At 38.1% G+C, this 22,105-nt stretch overlaps 4 protein-coding genes across 4 annotated transcripts in view; 3 read left to right on the top strand and 1 right to left on the bottom strand.

Moving 5' to 3' along the window:
• Window positions 1-1,451, top strand: part of f2rl1.2 (coagulation factor II (thrombin) receptor-like 1, tandem duplicate 2) — a 2,652-nt gene extending 1,201 nt beyond the window's left edge. The window contains exon 2 of the mRNA XM_079486752.1: window positions 1-1,451. This exon is cut by the window's left edge and continues 552 nt beyond it. Coding sequence (XP_079342878.1) covers window positions 1-539 — 539 coding nt within the window. The 3' untranslated portion in view covers window positions 540-1,451.
• A 53-nt stretch (window positions 1,452-1,504) lies between these two features.
• LOC306911700 (proteinase-activated receptor 2-like) lies at window positions 1,505-4,452 on the top strand. The gene is made up of 2 exons (XM_079487244.1): window positions 1,505-1,680; window positions 2,474-4,452. The coding sequence occupies exons 1-2, from the start codon at window positions 1,596-1,598 to the stop codon at window positions 3,454-3,456; spliced, it is 1,068 nt and encodes a 355-aa protein (XP_079343370.1). The 5' UTR covers window positions 1,505-1,595; the 3' UTR covers window positions 3,457-4,452.
• A 5,988-nt stretch (window positions 4,453-10,440) lies between these two features.
• Window positions 10,441-11,626, bottom strand: ch25hl2 (cholesterol 25-hydroxylase like 2; the record flags this gene model as incomplete). The annotated part of the gene is made up of 1 exon (XM_079487095.1): window positions 10,441-11,626. One exon carries the CDS (start codon window positions 11,624-11,626, stop codon window positions 10,754-10,756), a length of 873 nt encoding a protein of 290 aa, XP_079343221.1. The 3' UTR covers window positions 10,441-10,753.
• A 7,452-nt stretch (window positions 11,627-19,078) lies between these two features.
• Window positions 19,079-21,565, top strand: s100z (S100 calcium binding protein Z; the record flags this gene model as incomplete). The annotated part of the gene is made up of 2 exons (XM_079487239.1): window positions 19,079-19,219; window positions 21,398-21,565. The coding sequence occupies 2 exons, from the start codon at window positions 19,079-19,081 to the stop codon at window positions 21,563-21,565; spliced, it is 309 nt and encodes a 102-aa protein (XP_079343365.1).
• Between the last annotated feature and the right edge of the window lie 540 nt (window positions 21,566-22,105).

Below are 22,105 nucleotides of genomic sequence, written 5' to 3'. Positions count from 1 at the left end.
ACAGTATCACCCTGGAGAGCTTGGTCACGGGCAATGTGTTTCAGGATGTACAGAAGCCCTACTACTACTTCATGCTGATGGCAGGTCTGGTTTTCCTTGTCCCAATGATAATCATAATCGTGGCTTATGTCCTGCTCCTCCGGTCGCTTGGAAACTCTGCCGTGGAGGGCAGTGCAGGAAAAAGCCGCCAGCGTGCCGTGTTCCTCATCATCACTGTGCTCATCACGTTCCTGGTCTGCTTCATTCCCAGTAACGTGATGGTGGTTGTACATTACGCTCTCCTGGCGAAAGGTTGGACTAACAACGGCTACGCCTTCTACATCACCGTGCTGTGCCTGGCCAGTCTCAACAGCTGCCTGGACCCTTTTATTTACTATTACGTGTCTGAGGAATTCAGGGAACACGTCAAGAACACGTTACTGTGCCGTAGCAGTCGCACGGTGGAGAGGATGAGGGTGTCTTTCAGCTCTATGAAATACTCTAAAAGGACCAACACATACACGTCTAGCAGTGGCCACACAGAGAATAGCACCTGCTGAGAGCACATGTGAGCAGGGTTCTTTTTTGCTGAAACATTGTCTCAGTCCACGAGGGAGTGTCTGAAGATGATGTTCGGTTAGCTGGGGCCACAAAGACACAGTTTGAACTGAACAATCTGTTTGGACGTGTGCTTGCAACAGACTTTTATTTATAAAGTTTTTTACGTTTTTCCATGGCATGACTTTTGCAGGCTTCACCTCAGAGGACTGTGAGGTCAAACACAGCTGAAAGCTAGAAGAGGATTAATGAGCCAGATCGCTCTTTAGTTACAATTTTTATGGTTTCGCATAATAATTTTAATGTGAATGTTTAGCCCACGGCGGGTGAAAGTCAGGAGTTTTGCCGGCAATTTGCTGTTTATATCAGAAATTATTTTTTTACTTCACTAGATCTGTGAAAAACTATTTTAGGACATCAGTATGTAAACAGAAATGGGTCAATCACTTTTCATATGTGTGATGCTTGTTTTCAATGATACAAAATGAATGACGGGCCTGGTACTAGGCTGGCATGACTGGGGGCAATTACATGTTTTGTTGGCCAACATTTTTTCTCGTAATATAATCAGTTAATTGCATTTTTTTTTAAATTCCATGATTAAATTGAAAAAACGTTATGTAATCGATAACACAAAAAAATAACTATTTAATGTTTAATTGTTTTGGAGGTGCCCAAGGCATATCCAGGGAAAATCCCCCCCCCCAGACCTGGCACTGAACAGTGATTTTTCTTTAACTTTGTTGTAGCATTTAAGTTATCTTTAAGATCTCTGCTTTACTATCAGTTTGTGACACAAAAAACAAACATTAAAGTAATGTATAACATAAAATAGCCTGTGTGACAATGGTTAAATCAGTTGAAAAGCATCTAAAACACAGCAATAAAACATGAAAGATAATTCTTTGCAAATTATATTTTTGTGGTTTCCTTTCATCTGTATGTGAGTGACCACGGTGAGTCACACACGCCTCACATGCACACAAACACTTCCTTTCTCTTTGTCTCTTTCAAAACCAAAATATTAATTTTTTTAAAATATAGAATAACGTGAAAACATGCCAGTTTTTGTTATGTCTCTTGCGGGAATTTACCGGATCTTGATGCTTTACGCCTGTTTGAGCTTTGCACAAACTCAGCAAGGTAAGATGCAATAATTCATACGAATCAGAAATTTTGACCAGCTTTTGAAGTTACTTTGACTTTCCTGCTGAAAACTCATATATTTGAATAGATTGAAAGGGATAGTTTATTCAAAAGTAAAAGGAGAGTTTGGTTCCGAAATGAGAACTCAGTTTTCAGAAATAATGTTTTTTATTGTTATCATTTACATTTAGTCATTTAGCAGACGCTTTTTTTCAAAGCAACTTACAGATGAGGAAACATTGGAAGCAATTTTAACAACATAGGCAACAAAATACATAAGTGCATCAAAACTAGTTCATTAAAGCCTAGCACAGTATAGAAAGCTATCATCGTGTTTTTTTTGGTGTTAGCTGTATTCTTTGTGTAATTATGGCTTGAATCAAAACAAAAAAAACTGCAGTTTGATATTTATTGGAATCCACAATAAAAAACTTTTTAAGTTTATAATATGTAATGGTGTACGTGAACAAAGCATATACAAAAGCATACTATGGTATCTTTCATGAGAGATGGAAATTGTGTTGGTTTAAATGAAAACTATGGTCTCTGGGGGACTCTACAGATAATGTTTTAGGGCCTTGATGGAGTGTTACGTGCTGGTTGGAAACCAACAGCACATGATAAACCCTCATTTATTCCCAAAACACACCACATAATGGAATTGATAATGGATTTAAAGGGTTCATAATGGCATTTGCATTGGCAATTGTGATTTGTCCAGCAGGGTTTAACTGCATTTATGATATTGCAATCATGAGAAACTATGTGTTAAAAATGTGTTTTGTTCCAGGACGTTCCTTCACTGCCATTAAGGATCATGACAGGAAGAATGTTACTGTTGAACAGATCACTGCAGATACTCTTAAGAGCGGCCTCACGACTGTATTCCTGCCTATTATTTACATCATCATCATTGCTTTGGGGTTGCCCAGCAATGCGATAGCGATATGGGTCATGGTCTTCCGGTCAAAGAGAATTCACCCTGCTGTAATCTACATGTGCAACCTGGCGCTGGCCGATCTGATGTTCGTGATCTTGACCCCGCTGAAGATCGCCTACCACCTGAAAGGGAATAACTGGACGTTTGGGGAAGGAATGTGTAAAGTAATGGTCGGGTTCTTCTACGGCAACATGTACTGCTCCATTCTCTTCATCACGTGTTTGAGCGTGCAGCGTTACTGGGTCTGCGCCCACCCCCTTTCCCAACAGAGGAAAAACAACAAACTTGCCATCACCCTGTCTGTGTGCATCTGGATCTTTATTTTGGTCAGCAGCACGCCTTTATACCTGTATCAGCAGACTGTTTACCTGTCAGACCTGAACATCACCACCTGCCATGACGTCAACACTATCACCCGGGAGAGCTTGGTCACGGGCAATGTGTTTCAGGATGTACAGAAGCCCTACTACTACTTCATGCTGATGGCAGGTCTGGTTTTCTTCGTCCCAATGATAATCATAATCGTGGCTTATGTCCTGCTCCTCCGGTCGCTTGGAAACTCCGTCCCCGGAAAAAGGCGCCAGCGTGCCGTGTTCCTCATCATCACTGTGCTCATCACGTTCTTGGTCTGCTTCATTCCCAGTAACGTGATGGCGGTTGTGCATTACGCTCTCCAGGCGAAAGGTTGGACTAACAATGGCTACTCCTTCTACATCCCCGTGCTGTGCCTGGCCAGTCTCAACAGCTGCCTGGACCCTTTTATTTACTATTACGTGTCTGAGGAATTCAGGAAACATGTCAAGAACATGTTACGGTGTCACAGTAAACCGTAATGATCATTTCCAAAGAAATGTTATTGTTTTTTGCAATGCTTTGATGTCTTATATTTAATGTGATCTGTTTATGCCATTATGGGTTTAAACTTAGAAGTTTGGCCAGTTTTGAAAACATTTTTCAGATCTTTGAAAAAGTGTTTTATGACATCAGTCTGTTATGTAACCAGAATTGGGTCAGTAACTTAACATTCTTGTGTTTCAATCATACTGTATATAATTTTAAATTGATTCGGATTTGTGCATGAGCTGTCAAAATCCACTTAAACTTCAATTTGTCTAGTTAAAGACACATCACTGCTTCTGTCAGGAAAAGTTTTGTTAGTCAGTCATTGTGAAGTTGTTCAAATTTTTTCCTGTCATTACCTGTTGAGTTCATCTATTGTGTGTCAATGACTCATAACTTGTTCTTGGCAAAACTAAGAAACTGTAACATCCCCACAGCAAGCAATGAAACCAAACCAAATATGACACAACTTTGTATGATGGTGTGTCTATTGCTGAAAGGTCTACTGGAAACAACGGGTAACAACAATGTCTTTAAGAAAGCTTTAATGACAATTTTCACAAAAATTTGATCTTATCATGTTTTGCAAAGAAGGTCTATTTACTCTAACATATCTGAAAATCTCTCAAGGATGCCACTATGTATCTGTGAATCTTGTTGGTTCTGAGCTCGCTTTGTTCTCTGATAGTGTTCTTTTCTCCACTCCCTTGTTTAGCAAATATTTTGCATAACACCATCATGTCTCGTCTGTGCCTATAGAAACCCTTTAAACCTGTTTAACTGGCTTTTTGTCCCTTTTAGACCTGTGTCTTTTGAGGTTTGAATGCAGCTGTTTTGTTTGAGAAAGGACAAATAGAGATGAAAAGTAGGAAGTTTGAGAAAGAGTTTGTCTGAAAGAGGGAAATGGATTTTTTCAGTGAACATCTCAAAGGAATCTGTGGAATTTAAAGGAATAGTTCACCCAAAAATAAAAACGTTGTCATTTATTCAACTTTTTCATCTTTCTTTTGTAGAACACAAAAATATATATTTTGAGAAATGTCTTTGTGGTTTTGTGTCAATACAATGGAAGTCAATGGCGGCCTATGTGTGTGTTTACGAGTGTTTTCCAACAATGTCTTTTGTGTTCTGCAAAAAAAGAAAGTCATCCAGGTTTAAAATGACATTAGAACGAGTAAATTATCAAATGGGGGGGATAATCTGTCATTTTGTTACTGTAACAAACTGTAACAGCCATGCGGTAGCCTTGATGTTGCTATGCAGTGGCTACAGTAAGTAATTTGGGAGGTGCCAGGTGGTTGCTTAGTTACAAGAGCACACCCCAACTTTGTTTTCATTGTCTCTGAATATTGATCAGATCGCCTGCATTTTAAGTCTATGGGATTTTTGTCCAAATAACTCGGGATCAAGCTCAATATTTAGGGTTATGAGGTTTGTTTAAGTAGTTCCGTATAAGAAAAAATAACTGCGACATTTGCTCCTCTCCACTTTAATTATCCCTCTGTCTCAGGTGACCCTATTGGGGAGTTGAGATATACGTATAGCCTCCAGGCTGGGCTCAACCCAGGCAGTCTTTAATAGTCCTAAACTGGATCCAACCACCCCTCTCTTTCTCTCTTTCTCTCTCTCTTTCTCTCTGATTATTCATTCTCACACAGTTTGACCATCTCTAAATGTGTTCTTTCTTGTGAAGTTGCTATGGATACTGCACTTGTCTTGTAAATGGCATGAGGTTGCGGTTTCTCATGGCATATTTATTAAATGTGTGTGCGTTTGTTGATGTGATGTGTTTTCATATTCAAAGATCCCATTGTTTTAAAGCGACTGAATGTTTGGACTTTGAACCTTGCGTTATATGAGAGACCGGTAATGTTTAAAGAGGGACAGTAATGTTCCTATTGCGTAACACTGACAGCACAGAGTAAGATTCTCAGTTTATCTTTCTGTCCCAACCTGTAACAACACGTTCTTGCCTTGTGTTTTGTTTCTCAAGGATGAAACCGCAGAAAGAAACTATAACTGTAACACTGTAGCATGTAAACTCAGTTCCTCACAGTGGGTAAGCAGTGTTAAGTCCCCGCTGCAGTGATATTTTGATTTGACTACACGGTTGATTTTCTGCACGGATCTAATTAGAATAGTTCCTGTATTATCATTTGACTGTATGTACATGTGTAAAAGCAAAACGGCTAAGCTGCCACCTGCAGGTTAACATTCATCTCACATATGTATGGAGTGTTACCTTCTGTGTGTTTGGGCTTTGGCCTATATTTTACAACAGTCTGTTATTGTGTGTATAGTTGAAACACTACGACTGGTCAAACCAGTTTAACGTACCTTGCTGAAGGCTGCTGTTGTTGATGGCCTTATTCCAAGCACAGTATATTCACATGATCACACAGTGGTGTCTCATTCAAATGCCCTTGTAAAAAGTAGTCTGGTGGGACAGTAACATTGCATTGATCAAATCAGATGCAATAACAACAGATATGTGAAATCTTATCTTCTGAAAGGAAGTAGCTATCTCGGTCTATGTCAATGCTCACTTTTTAGAAGTAGTTCATATTTATTTTTTCTTGTTTTCTACAAAGATTTTGAATGGGTCTTAGACAAATTAACCAAATAAACAAACACATTTTTCCAAGTTGACACAAAAATGAACATTTGGTATTCATTTATTCACACTCATGTCAGTTCAAACATGTATGTAGAACACAAAAGAAGATATTTGGAAGAACGCTGGTAAGCATGGTAAACGACATTGGCTCTCATTGACTTTCAAAAACCACTGAGACCAAATATCTACTTTTACTGATAAAAGAGTCGTATACTGGTTTTGAACATAATGGAAGTTAATAAAATGACATTTTTATTTTATTTTGGGGGAACTGTCTTTTAGTTCCACCTGAACATTTACATTTGTCCTGAACATTACGCCATCTAGTGTATATATAAAGTCCCTACAACCCCTTCAATTTCAATTTGTTACTCTTAACTTAATAAATAGCTAGAATTCAGATAAACTGAAAATAATTTTGAAATGGTTTCCTTATATTTTCCGCAGCTGTAGAAGTAGTCATATTGGGATATAGTCATGTGGAAATGTATATTTTTGTTACCTTTTGGATCTTTACAGTTTCATTGCATTCACTTTGGTTTTATTGTACATCGCAACTCATTCACTCTCTCTTACAAAAAATGTGTTTCACAGAAGAAAGAACTCAATATAGAGATGATTTATAAAAAGACATAATTAACATTTGGGTGGACTTTTCCTTTAAACTTTCACAAGCTTTGACATTATTTTGTATGGTCATCAGTTAAACCTGATGAGCATCATGGGTTTCATGTCTGTGTTTTGGACATTTATATTACATTACAAAACACAGGCAGCATGTGTGATACTGTAAATGTACAGGGATGGGCAGAGACGATCCTTCTACAGACTACGCAGGCTGCTCCCATGGTTCGCTTAGGCCCCCAGATCTCTAGGATCGGCGCTGGGGATGGGCAGGGTTACCCCCTCCCGCAATTTTTCTGTTCTTCCCCTGAGCTGCGCATTCAGTTATAGAAAGTGAAAGTTAAGATGATAATAAATATTTAAACCATTCTCGCTCTGCGTCAAATGTATATTCATGTATTTAATGCATCACATAAATAAATACAAATATTTCTCACCATAAAATCCCCCTTTGACACACGTCTGTAAACATCAAATCATCAAGCAAAAGATTCAGAAAATCCAATTTAATGTGCTGTTATTTAGGTAATAAGTTAATTTTATTAAGATACATTTAATTGAGTTAAGTTAAAGTAAAATAAAAACATATGTTCCTGCCAGATCACTGCGGTCTGCAAAGGAACAACGACTAGTGGTACCATCCCAAAAAGGAAAAAAGTCACTCTCCTGTACCTTCACTGGATCTGTTCCACATTGGTGGAATGATCTACCTGCTGCTACAAGATCAGCAGACTCGGTTGCCATCTTTAAAAAACGCCTAAAAACGCATCTCTTCCGTCAACACGTCGCTGATTGAGTTTTTCCTAATTCTCTTCCCTTTCCTTCATTTAAAAAAACAAACAAAAAAAAAAAATTACTAACCTCACTATTCTTAGCTTTTATACTGTGCTAGGCTTTAATGGACTAGTTTGATGCACTTATGTATTTTCGTTGCTTATGTTGTTATAATTGCTTCCAATGTTTCCTCATCTGTAAGTCGCTTTGGATAAAAGCGTCTGCTAAATGACTAAATGACTAAAATATGTTGCCATGATTTGATCATTTCATTTTTAACAGTGTAACCAAAGATGACTTGTAGGGGATCCATATATTACACATAGATAAACATTTGTTTTAATTGTTGTTGGGTTCTCTGTACCAAACTGGATGGGGCAACCTTGAACCCACGGGACCCCTGCAGGCTAGTCAAGGGCCCCTGGGCACTTGCCTCATTGACCCTGTCAGTAATCCTTCCCTGTAATTGTAATGTAGTCATACAGTCCTCTAGTAATCACTATGAGCCAACTGTATTAACAAACATGTCAGTGTGGCCACACAATTACTTCATATGCTTCCCTGCAACGATTTTAACCGACAGGGCTGTTGGCTGTGGAAGTAAATGCAATTTGCTGTTTACTTGCATAGCATAGACAGTCCTATTGCCTTCTATTTCATAAATATAAGAGACAATTTGCAATATTCACTAATAATCAGTTTGATGAAGAAATTACACCGTTATTACGTCATTATTTCTATTCTAACAAGAAGAATCAAGTTTTTTTTTTGCAATTTCATTGAGGCTAAAGTCACAGTTTTTGTAATTTCCTCTTCATTCATCACACTAGGAAAGGTCAGATCAAGCATTTTTAAAGCAGTTTGCTTCGCCTCACATTTTGGCAAATGTTACAGACCATTTGGGTATTTTATGCATGTTAACATAAAGAATATATGCCAATGCTGTAAAATAATATAACTAATATATTATGTATTGCATCATGCAGGTAAAACCATCAGATCCAGATCAGAATATCAGAATCAGAAAGAGCTTTATTGCCAAGCGTGCTGGGACGCACAAGGAATTAGTCTTTAATGACAGAAGCTTCCAGGGCTTAAATAAGTGACAAGGGACAGGTAACAAAAAAAATATGTGAGAGACACACTAACTATCCTGAATGCAATTACATTTTGGGGTTTAAAAAGCTAAGAAAAGTGAAAAATCACAAAGCATCAAAAGCCCCTAAGGATGATATCGAATAGAAACTGCGTGCATTTGAATGCATTCCCGTTCATTTACATCTTAAATATTATATTACAGATTATGTGCTTAAACAGATGGCCCCCATAAACAGATCTCTCCTGCATAACCGCTTGTTTAAAACACAGTCCACATTTTCTCCCAGTTTCCACATTCCTGAAGGACCCCTCTGTTGCGGTGCCAGAGGGGGAGGCGTCCACAACAGTGCCTGATGGGAAAAGGTCCAAAGTTTTCTGTGCTGAGCCGCAGATAACAACTTACTGTTTAGAAAGCTCAGCCTGAGGTCCACAGAGATACAGAGCTGCTGGACGAGAGCCAGACGCTGCTCGCTCTTCCTCATTTTCTAATACACACAAACACTGCAATGCTCACAGTTTTATGCTTATTTGGCCTCAGAACAAGCCAAAGGTTAGATTGCTTGCGCATCATCGTTCAAAGTCTTCTATGCGATATGACTTCATACAGTACATTCTTAAAGACATACACTTGTTTATGAATTTATTCAGTTCCAGTGGATTATTGAATTTCTCTGCAGAGTCAGTTGAATATTTCTCTCTCTCTTTCAGAATGAAGAGCTATTCTCCGTTTGCCAGAGGATGGGGGGCGAATGAAAGAGAAGATGATTAATTACCATTGCCTTTGATTCGGCTGTAGTCTGATCTCAGCCCAGATCCTCTCTGCGCTTCTCTTATGTAAAACTGACAAATAAATACACGCAAACATCTGAACAATAGAGGGCAAACACTTCACGCTGTACTGTAAGTTCAGGGCGGCTGAACATCCATACACTTGGGTATTAACAGATATTCTTCATGCCTTTAAGAATGAACCTACTGTATTAATGTTTAATACAGGAATAGTTCACCCCAAATCTTTCATCAACTTGTCCTCATTTAATTTCAAACCTGTATGACTTTCTTTCTTCTTGGTAACCAAACAATACTGGCCTTTATTGACTTCGATTGTATGGACACAAAACTTCTCAAAATATCTTCTTTTGTGCATAAAAAATGTGTTCATCCAAAAATAAAAATTCATAAATTTTTTACCACCATGTGGTCAAAAATCTGTAAATGACACTTGTGTCTCATTTGTGTTTCAGTGTTTTTTGGTCCATACAATGTTGTTTGGTTACCATTGTTCTTGGAAATATGTTTTTTGTTCATACAGTTCTGTAATGACATGAGGAACAAATGATAAAATAATCTTCTTACTTTGGGTGAACTATCCCTGTAAGTATCAAATTATTACATATTGCATAATGGACACATATATTCGATACAGTATAACTCGTCATTGTATAAACTTTTTATATCTTGGCAGTGTAATTGCATTGACTTTGGTCTTTATTTGTGTTTCACAGTAGAGATGAAGGATTACACAACTTCCATGTTTTTACGATTGTCAATGTTCTTCACTTGTTTCGAGATATGAAGCCGACTTTTCATGTTTAGACTCATATGGTGATGCTTTGGTGCCAGACGGCCGCTGTGATGCTGTACTTGTTGTCATACTATCCAAACCACACAGAATAATAAACAACAGAGCATTTTATTGATCACATTTTAGTGAAAAATACAATAACAAGCATTGAAATACGAGCAATTCTGAACGCACAAAATACATAGAATCTCATATAAAACACTTTTCTACAAATAAGGCCAAAACTACTAACCTGAGATATCACACATAACCTTCTGTAATTGGTGAACAGTTGCAAGGTTTTAGAAAAATATATCAATTTGTAAGAATAGACATTTTATACATTCAAACGAACGAACAAACAAAAACAGAGGACCAAGGCGCTTCCGTCAAGGATGCTTCACCTCGTTTTTCTACTCGTTTGTTAGTAAGACACTCGATTTGTAGTTCTGAAAAATGACATGTGGACCGATGAGCCGGAGAGCTGAATAGCTAAAGAGAATGTGCGAGACAGGGCGGGACGAATGGAGCGAATGAGAGCGATTCCAAAGAGATGATTAAGAGGCAGAGCGAGAGGGTGTGAAAAGGGATAAGGAGGGAGTTAAATAGAGCCTCAGGCTGCCTTTTCATCTCTCTTTCGCCTCGTTTTTGTCTTCGTTGGGGGGGGCATGGTAGCCGTGCCCCCCAGCCAGTCCCAGTGTGCAAAGAAAGGGGCAAAGTTAGTGCCCGGCTGCTGATGGTGAGCGTCGTGCCGCAGCGCTCCTCCCCAAAGGCCGAAGGGAATCAGCCGGTGCATGGCCCAGGGGAAGTCGTAGCCGCAGTGGTCCTCCGTGGACACCCAGACATTAAAAATCATGAACGCCCAGGCGGTGAGACAGTGGCACTGAAGAACCAAGGGGTCCACCGTGGCCCAGAATCCAACGCTGAACAGCTCCCAGGCGGACAGGTACTGCGTGACCAGGCTGAAGGGCTGGCGGTACTGGTGATGGATCGCATGAAAGGTTCGGTACAGCCAACCCACGCGATGATGCAGGAGGTGCCACAAGTAATACTGGAAGTCGAACACCACCGTGCATCCCACGACGCCCAGCAGGAAGGCTGAGACGGTGGGCGCCTCACGGGGTAACGGCACAGGTGGCCGCCACAGCCACTGGGCCACGGCGGCGGGGAAGATGTAGAGCAGATGGTTGTACGTGGTGAGAGCCAACGTGGTGCCGATGTTGGACCAGGTGACCGTGCGGTCCTGATGGATCTGATAGCGGCGGATGGAGGGCCAGGTGGGAGCCAGCAGGTCCAGCACGGTGTAGAACAACACCAACACCAGGTAGGTGGACACGGAGAGGACGACGGGGAACAGAGGAGATCGCAGGGTGCCCTCGTGGTTCTGCTGAAGATAATCCCAGACGGGCTGCAACAAGGAGTGCTCGGAGAGAGCCCAGGTTCTGTTGCTGACGTCCAACTCGCCGCTCAATGGCTCCACGCGCATGCTGTCTGGACGTGCACACACCAAGCTCACCAGCTATGTGTTTTGATGCCACAGCCGGCTGCTGTTTGTCCTGCGGTGGGCTAAGGATGCTGACAGCGACCAGTGATGAGTATCTCTTGTTTTGCCCTCTATTGGCCGAGCGTCTTTGGAGGATGTGGGTTTTTGTAAATGATCTGATCTATGCCAAGTGAGACAGGCCTCTAAAAATCTGTCCAAGCACCACCTCCTGCATCTGTAGCGTCTCTCTCTTTTTCATTCTCTCTCTCTCTCTCACCCCCCACGCTTCCATCCGCTTGCTATGGTGTGTGGTGTGTGTGAACGGTCTTCATTGGTGCCTGGAGAATGATCCAACATTTGACCAGCTGAATTGTCAAGTCATTTATGACCCAGAAATGGAGAGAAACATTACCATTTTAGACGTACGATTCACAGATTCATGATTGTCATTTCAAATCCTTTTTTGTGTTATTTATTATTACAGCATTCACAACCGTTGCGTAACAAACTTTATAAAGTGATAGTTCACCCAAACAATTAAATGTTTATCATCCTTTACTCGGCCCCTTGTCATTTCCAACCTGTATGACTTTATTTCTTAGGTAGAACACAAAAGAAGATATTTTGAAGAATGTTGTTTACCGGCTTCCATTCACTTGCAATGGTTTTGTGTCCGTACAATATCAGTGAATAGGGGCCAGTGTTGTTCGGTTGCCAACTTTCTTCAAAATATCTTCTTTGTTCTGTGGAAAAAAGAAAGTCATAAAGTTTTGAAATGAATAGAGGGTGAGTTAATGATGACACAATTTTCATTTTTGGTGAACTGTTCCTTTAAGCCTTCGAGCATCGGAAGTGTCCAAATTCTAACTGCTTAAGGTTGTTACATAACAGGCGGACATTGAAACCTGCAACCGAATGTTAGAACAACACGCTTTTCACATCATTTTCTGTTGCACCTTGCAAAGCCTATTGATATTCAATCATAAGCATGACATTTACACAAATGGACATTGCATAACGTTTGCATGAATATGTATATATTTGTCTGTCAGGATTTGTTTAGAAAATGAATGATAAACCATCTATCTATTTAGAAAAGAGTTGACGAGGCCTCTCTCTCTCTCTCTCATCATTAATCATCTGCTGTCAGTCCTTCACAGATATGAATCATGCTTTGATTTTGTCATTTTTCAGATCAGGAAGTTAACAGTCGGGTGACTCTCTGGTTTGTTGTTCAAGCAGAATGGCAGAGATCAGTACAGGGCAGGCGACCACTGAGCTGTTCTCAATGGAGTCAGTATTACTCTACGCATGCTCATGCAAACAACCTTTCAATTAACTTTCTACCTTCACTTTCTTAACTTTTTCGAAATGTAAACGAAACATATTACCTGCTGCAACTTTTGATAAATAATCAGTCACTGGACTGCATATTATGTAATATATTCAATAAAACATTTCCATATTTCGTAAATGCAATTTTTATGTTACTTATGTATTATTCAAAATGTTGTCATATTTGATATATTTCCAAATATATATTAAACGATTTAATGCATTGACAGTTAAGAAGGAAAATATATTTTCTTTGCATAAGGGAGGATACAGAGAATTAGTTTAAAGGCTCCATACTCAAAAGTATTTCTCTGTAGTTTAAGAATCTCAGTATAGTCTTCACAATTCAGTTAATGTCCCACTGGCCAATGAATCAGAGGGATTCGAGCAAACAGCCACATTCCTCAGCATTTGACAACTTTATTTAAAAGAAAATTCTATCATTTGTTGTTGTAGGCCGTTACTGGATGTTTTAGAGAATTACTTCTGAATTTAAAGTGCACTTTATTTCATCAAAATTTGAGCTGCCATTATTCATATAAACAGCCTGCACACATCTAAATGTTCCTATCAATGAGTTGTTTTATGTTTATGCTGTCTCCTCTCCTCTGTCATTGTACAGCGTTTTGGTCAATTGTGGTTGTTTTTTAACACGCTATATATGTTCATGTATATCAGTATTGTCTTAACATTGAGATTTTTGTCGTGTTTATCAACTGGCATTGCTTCTCATCACATCTGCTGCATGACTATTCTTTCTGTCATGGTTCACAGAGAACAGGCTTTATGAAAACCAGTATTAACTGTCTGCTCCTGCGGTTTCTCTTCAGTATCTGGTTGCAAAGGGCTGTGAGTCCATTCTATATGGCGTCTCACTGACGTTCTACAGATCAGTGCAGAATCTGACCAGGTATTTACATTAGACATTCTGGACGTGTTACACCGATGGAGATTTGTCTATAATTCATATCACATCGAAGAGTTTGTTTCCAAAATGAGATTTATTTTTTATCATGTTTTTATTGTGTCAGTAAGATGTATTCTTTTAGTTACTATGGCTTAAATAAAAACAAAACAACTGCAGTTTCATTGAAATGCACAAAAAAACATAATTTTAGATCAAATTTAACTGAGTTATCTCATTTTGGTATTAGACTCTTCATATAGAGCTTCAGTCAGACATGAATATTTGCAGAAAGCCTGATCCTTACCAGACATGCAAACTGATCTATTTGAGTTTTGGGCTTTTGAAGTATCCAGACATTAGTCCATCCATCAGTAATTGGAAATTTGTACATTTATTCTACAGTTTTAACTCAGAAAATGATGGCAGATGTACTCCTTTAAAATGTTGTGATGTCATTATTTATAAGTGAGTGAAAATACTGCACTAGTTCTTTTTTGTCAAACTTGTGTCTGACTCTTAAGCTTTTTGTTATTGTATAGTAACATCCACACACCAGCGCGACCTCTGTCGGTCGACAAACGTCACTTTTACAAATACGCATTCTGGTCAACTACTTACTTAACTATTAATTAGGCTACTCGACAATAAAATTCCTTAGTATTTTATGTATGTATTCTTTAGATTATATATTTATACATTAGTGTAGGTCCAAGAATATCCCCCAAAAATAAAACAAAGAAAGCCGAAAAAAGTCTGAAATACATTGAAAGGAAAAACTCTAAAACTGGTTTAGCTGGTTTTCTGGTCCTCTGGAAGGCATTTTCTCAATTCCACGAACGCAAAGTACGGACTTGTGGTCTTGCTAGGCAGCCTCGAAAGAACGACGTTGGATGGACGCGCCGCAGTGACTTCTGGGACTTAGAGGCGCGCAACACATATCGAGAACACATCGGGGTACTTCATGGGAACCGAAATACGTTGCCCAGTGTATCCTTAGCTATTAAATTACCATCTTTACAAATAAATGGGAAGGATTTTATTTGGAATAGTTTTCCAAACAAACTAATACAAAACTTTATCAACCCATGACTTTCAAAATCAGGTTAATGGAAATAATGTGATTCGGCTTTTGTCAAAGAGCTCTAATTAAGAACCATCTTTTCTTACCTATATACCTACCAAAGCAAGTACACTAAAACGTTTTTAATTATATTATTCCTTCCTTAGAACTTCTTAGATATAGGTTTAATATTGATATAGTTGTACGTTTTGGGATTCAGAAACGGAAACAACAGCACGTTTATTTTTGATTATGGCTAAAACATTCAAATGATCTGTTGCCTTTCCTAAAAATGTTATACTTTTTGGAATTGTAATGAAAGAGTTACACAATGGGTTTTTGTATCAAATTAATATCTTAAATGTGTGGAAATTCTATATGAATAAGTGTTAGTGCCTGAAAACAAAACCATGTGTTGGAGTTTTCAAAAATAATTTTAAAATGACTGTAAAAGTGTAGGTTGGTAGAAAGTTATCTAAACTGTTAGAGTCCCTGATGTTTAGCAGTTTTAATGTTATTTTCTGCTCTTTTTTTCACTCTGTTTTTGACTTTTGTTTCTCTTGTTCTTAATTTAGGATTTTTGTATGTGCTCGTTAGAACGTCTTATTTAATTTTGAAATGCCTTATTTTATTTGCATTTCTGAAGCATTATAAAAAATTAAGTAGGTGTTGTAATCGGACTTCGATGGTTATTGATGACGTAGAGCGAAAACACGAGGACACAAGACAGCTGAAGAAACGCATACGGCCCACATCAAGGAAAACCAGATGAACACCTCCTTGACATGTTTGCCGGGTAGAGGCATATTATAACCATCTACTTCCATCTTAAAGCAGCTAAAAACGAAAAAGATGAACTTCTCTCTTTAAGTGGGAAGAGCTCTGCTAGGTGTTTATTTCCTGCATATGCGATAATGCGCCACAGGAGGTCAGGAGCGCATCACAATTCAGAGCACGAGAAAATTTCTCCTCATTTTAATCTAAAAAAAAGAAATTGCGATTTTCCCGAAAAACACAGATTACAGGAAAACAGATACACATTTACTCTACAATCGCACACACTTTACACTACGATTATCTCGGCATATTTGGCAGTGAATGCACCTTTAAGAGAAAGCTAGACGAGCATTTTATGCCATCACAGGCAAATCCACCAAAACAGATATTACAGTCTGGTCCCAAATCTTTGATAGTGTAATTTTGCCTATAGCTCTATATGTCTGTGAGGTTTGGGGTCCACAGTGTCTGACAGATTACTCCAAATGGGATAAACACCTCATTGCTGAATTTTGTAGTAACTTTTTAAGAGTTCAGAGAAGAACACCAAATAATGCATGCAGGGCTGATAATATCCAATAACATCCTCTTCAAATTCTGGACAAACCCTAACTCAAGTCCTCTTAACACACTTCAATATGAAGCACTTAAAACCCAAGAGCCGAGACCTAAAGCCAGTCCATCTGACAGCTGGCTCTGAAACTTCAGAGCGGCACAACGGAACAAAACCAAATCAGAATAAACCAAACCATCAAAGAAAGTAAAAAGTCATATTTATGATCATCGGGAAAAGGAAAGTAAAAACCAAAGTAAACTAGAATGCTATCGAACCCTAAACATAAAAAACAATCTGGCAGATTATCTCTACACTGTTGGAGATGTAAAACAGAGACGGATCCCGAGCAAATACAGACTTGGAGATCACAGTCTGGCCATAAACTCCAAAGGAAGAACGAGTCCAAACAGAGACACACTTTCTCCTTCATTGTGATCAATTTAAAGATGTGAGAGTGAAACACTTTCTTGGTAAGCAGATGCAGATGTTACTGGGGGAGAAGAGACACACATCAGCTGCTGCTACATTCATCTATCTATCTATCTACTGCCTTCATCTGTTACAAACAATACACTGTTGACTTTTATTCCATTCTCATGTTTCAGCCTGAAATCTACATTTGATATAGATTCCATATTTCATTTGTTTATTTACATATACTTTATTTAATATTTTATTCTATATTTATCCCTTACTTAATTAAAATTGTATTCTAATGTTTGTGTTGTACGTATGTCTTTTGTTATATCTTATCGTACGTATGTTCAATGCTTTGGCAATATTGTAAGAACACGCAATCATGCCAATAAAGTACCTTGAAATAGAAAATTGTTAATACACCCCCCATTCAAATTCACTTAGCAAGGGAAATGTTTCATCATTTTAATGAATGGAAAACACCTTTCGTTTGGAGGGGTGGAGAAATACACCTGAGCCTTACCCTGACCCGGCCTGCTCTCCCTCAGGTCAATGCGGGTCAAAAATAAACCTGGCTTCATCCCTTGAGAGAACAAGGGAGCTGTCTCCAAACGTGTTACATTCTCTATTCACACTTATTCGGTTCTGTTTATTTTATTCACACATTTCTGAATTGTTATTTTGGAAACGGTCAGGCATCCACATATACAACAAATCTCCTATTTTCAAAATAAGGAATTTGTGCTTCAAATTTGTTGCTCGAGATTTTCTAGTATTTATAAGTTAAATCCATGGGATTACTCTAGTGTTGTTATGACAAGTACATGCACGTCATTCATCTCCTGTTTCTTCGAGCAATAATAGTCATGACGTAAGCATTTGCGCTCGGAGGATGCTGCCGGAGTTTCCAGTTAAGGCACTGAACCTTCTGTCAACCAAAATGACAGAATACAATAAAGTAATAATCATTACGTTTTTTTGTCACCATTAAAGAGTATAATTATTTTGGCACAACACATACAAATACATAGATACATGAAAACATATCAACATCTTTTTTATGTGAATTAAGTATGAAAATAGCTGTAAGAATAAATCTTAATGGAAGTAAGAGAATAAATCGAATCAGATAGACTCATTGTCAACACCAGTGATTTTACTGCAAGTAATGACAATCATTTGTTTGTAACGCTTGCTGATGTTAACCAACAAAGCAAAGAAAATTAAAAATTCAAGATAAATATTTAAGGTTTTATAGCGAAGAGTCCTGAGCAATCATCTTCTCATCGGGAATAGCCAATAAATAGCAAATAAATTTGATAGCCACTCTGTATTAATTGTAAAGTCAGTTTGTTATCAATGATCTTCTTAATAAATGGCTCGACTATTGATTTGACTTTACAGAGGACTGTCTTTCCTAAACTTAGCAAAAATAGCATCATGCCATTTATATGTGTGTTCAGATTCTAGTTGTGATTTATACATTTAGCCAGAAGATGAAGTAATTGAGCTTCAAACAAGTAAGGAATATTGGTAATATTTCTGTTCTGCTTATTTACTTATCATCTCCAAGAATATGGTTTTGTTTTCAGATCTAACAAACAATGGCTCTAATTGAGAAGAAATCAGAGCACTTTTTTAGTGTGGGACAGTTATCATGATGACAGATGAACATTCTAAGACAAGCATCACAATTTGTACTACTTGTATTAACTCTTAAGTGCTTTAAATCCAGTTTTATTAGATGTAATTGCACATACCGCGATAAATTGCATTGTATAATGCAATGACACTCATACATACTATTATTGAAAATGTGTGAGTGCGTACCCAGAGTTCTCAGGAGGCCATTGGTCTATCATTGTGTTTTTTTGTTGCAGGTGTGCGTGTGCTTAGTTGAGGATTGAAATCACAGGGTTACTATGGTGCAACACCTGAGCTATGATACATCGTCACGGCAACAGAGGTGGGTCCTTGGCATGCACAGGTTATCTCAAAAACAACTTCACTCCATCCTCAAAACACTCTATTAGCGAACACACCCGTAGTTCACATCTCTGTCCTGAACAAGGTGAGTTTTACCATTTTCTCTTTGCTTAAAAACTTTGGACCTAGGCTGAAGGTTAAATAAAATCACTTAAAATAAATAAAAAAATAACCTCTAACTTTAAGAAACATTGATCTTGTTGTTCACGTTATTTTGCTCGATATTATGGTACTGAGTGATTACCGTGTTTATTTACCACGGAATTTTCATAGTACTCCTAGAAGAAGTGCTTTAGTGGAATCATCATTCTAAAAAAGTTTACTTTGTTATTAAAAATAGAAGCTAAATATAAGACTACATAATGTAAAGTGTTATTCGTGGTATCTTCTCTTCTGCACAGGTGGTCTGCAGCAGCCATGCCCAGTAAACTGGAGGGAGCCATGGATGCACTTATCACAGTCTTCTACAACTATTCGGGGAACGATGGAGACAAATACAAACTCAACAAAGGAGAGCTGAAGGAACTTCTAAACAGCGAACTCACCGACTTCCTCATGGTTAGCAAACAGAATTTCACTTCATTCTTGTTTCTTCTTAAAGAAAATCTTGCAATAAACTGACATTAACATGATTTTTAAAACAGTAATGGAGGACATTTTAAGTGCCACTCTATTTCCACCTTATCGGACTCTTAAAGACTTTTTCTATTGGTTTAACAATAGTTTCTTTTATAAATTTGTTTCTGACCAAAAGTCACAATTCAGATACAAACAGCAAATTCAGACGTCGTGGGTTTCGGAAGGACAGTGACGATATTTTATACTTTTTTAGAGTATCGGTGTACAGAAACGTGTTTATATCAGAATGTGCATCCATGATCTTTCAAAACAGTAGCCACCTCAAGTGATTTCTAAATGTGCATTTATTATATTCCTTGTTATCATTTGTGGAAATAGGATACAATCAAATGACTACACCTTGCTTTCATCATTATGAAAAGAATTCTGAAAAATCTGAATTAAATCATCCTTTCAACCGTTGACCGTGTGATGATGAATCACATGAAAGCTGTTAATAAAACAGACAATGAGAGAGGGAGTTTCTTGGCACGCAGTTCAAAGCCCATAACATCTCAAATGTTAAATCAAGCCAACATAATCCTTTAATTCCATCTATTATGATTTAAGATTTCAACTTGACATCCAACACAGAGACGCTCTTGTTGCATGTTTTATGCATGTGAGTGAACGTTTGGCTCCAACATGTTGATTATTGATTAGGATTTGGTTAATTTCTTTAGATTGTTTACTGAGTTTATTTCCGGTGTAATTTCTGCTCGCAGTCCAGTTAGTGAGCTGGCAGCAAAACGAAGAAGACTCTGAGGAAATTCGTTCAGTGAATTACGTCTTTCCCATCAGATACGATGTAATTCTGTGAGAGCAAAAGCCATTCATAATTAGAAAATATTTCCTGACCCTCAATGAGAGTTCATGAGACTAAACAGAGTGTGTCTGATGTGAGTCTCTGATAAAAGACACCTGCACTTTCCTTGTGTTTGTGTGTTGCATGTAACATGTTTGGAACATATTTAACTCCAAAACTACAAACTTTTCCTTAAAAAAATCAATTTAGGAATATTGTATGCTGAATCGACTTAAGTAGTATTTGTTTGTAATGCTTCTGTATATGCTTATTTGATTTAAACTTAAAACTACTGAAACACAAGCAACACTCATTTTGAAAATGTTATGAAAAGCACTATTAAGAATAATGGAATTTACCAAAAAACAAAAACTGCAATGATAAAAAGATGAAATATAATAAAACAATGTTCTCAAGCTAAATATTGTTCTAAAAATTGTCCCAAAATAGGCTTCATTTTCTTTTCCTTAATACAGTTTTCAATTTTGGTTAAATGCGACCTGATGTTTTCGTGAGATTCACCCCCTTGGATGTGGGTCTCAGCTGTGCATGCATCATCAGTACGAGACTGTTGCTTACGCATCATCAATTACTGCTTGGAACACAGCCTGATATAGATTCCCACCTCTTCCTCGCCACAACACGCCCTCTCTCTCCCGGGAGTGTGTACTGTAACATTGGGGAGGCAAAAGAGTAATGAGTGAGATGTTAAACTGTGTCTGCTGGCTTAACGTGTTACACACACACACAAAAACACGCACGCGCACACACACACACACACACACACACACACACACACACACACAGGTAGTCAATCATACAGGATAGCCACAGGCTGATGGAGTCTGATGGTTTTAAAGTCATGGCTCATTGGTTATCAACATCACCATGGGAACGCATGGCCATAGGTCTTGCCCAGTTGTGGTCATATGGAATGGATGTCAGGATAGATGGATGGATTTGATGATCTTACACTGAATGGTCTGGAGGCGGGTACATGTACAGTCATCTGAATGAGATCACTTGAAAGAATGGACAAAAATGCAAATGCAAAAACTTTGATATACAACCTCAAATGACTTCTTTAGGATCTAATGTATCAAACACGTATTTATAAGAGATGTTATTGTTCCCACATTTTAATGGCTGTTGTGTGGACAGGGCAAATCTTCATTCGATGTCCTCAAATGGTCCAATCAAAATGTTACAATGTATATTTTGTAATGGCACTGCATTGACCAATTAGCATTCAGTACTAGATCATATATTACATGCTTTACTGAACGTTCTTTCCATTTTGCTTATGTTTTTAGTCTCAGAAGGACCCCAATCTGGTGGAGAAGATCATGAACGATCTGGATTCCAACAAGGACAACGAGGTCGACTTCAATGAGTTTGTTGTGTTGGTGGCGGCGCTGACGGTGGCGTGCAATGACTTCTTTCAGGAACAACAGAAGAAGAAAGGACGAGACAGCAAATAAATCTGATGCTTGAAATACTTGAGTACCTTGATGTGTAATTCTCTATGATGTATTAAAACTTTTGTTAATAACTAGTTGAGTTCTTATAACTTCTGATCGTAGCAGCTTATTCTTACTGTCACTGCAGTTCTCTTTAAACAATTTCTTAATTCCTTTTCCAAAGCGAATTGATCAATAAGTACATTTTTTATAAAAGATCAGTTATTTTGCTATATTTTTCTGGATTTAAAGGGATGAATTTATCATAAAGTGAATTAAACTCTTTTAAATGTGCATGTAGGTCTGTCTGTGTTATTGTGTGCGTGTAGAATGCAATGAATCTGATGGTGTGATGTTCTAAAAATCATTAAATCTAAACTGAAACATGTTGTGATGTATTTCTTTTACTGAAACAGAACAGAATACTTCTGCTAAAAACACGCCACCGTACACATATCATGAAGATTAATGTTTTAATTGCTGTCATCACATGACTTCATTATAGTAAACCTGGTAGTTTTCATGGAGATTTGGCAATAAAAACTGAAATTCACAGCTGAT

Source organism: Barbatula barbatula, assembly GCF_947034865.1.
Source record: "Barbatula barbatula genome assembly, chromosome: 22".
NCBI classification, from domain to species: domain Eukaryota; kingdom Metazoa; phylum Chordata; class Actinopteri; order Cypriniformes; family Nemacheilidae; genus Barbatula; species Barbatula barbatula.
Note: the sequence above shows the minus strand (reverse complement) of the source record. Positions and strands in the feature narration are given on the sequence as shown.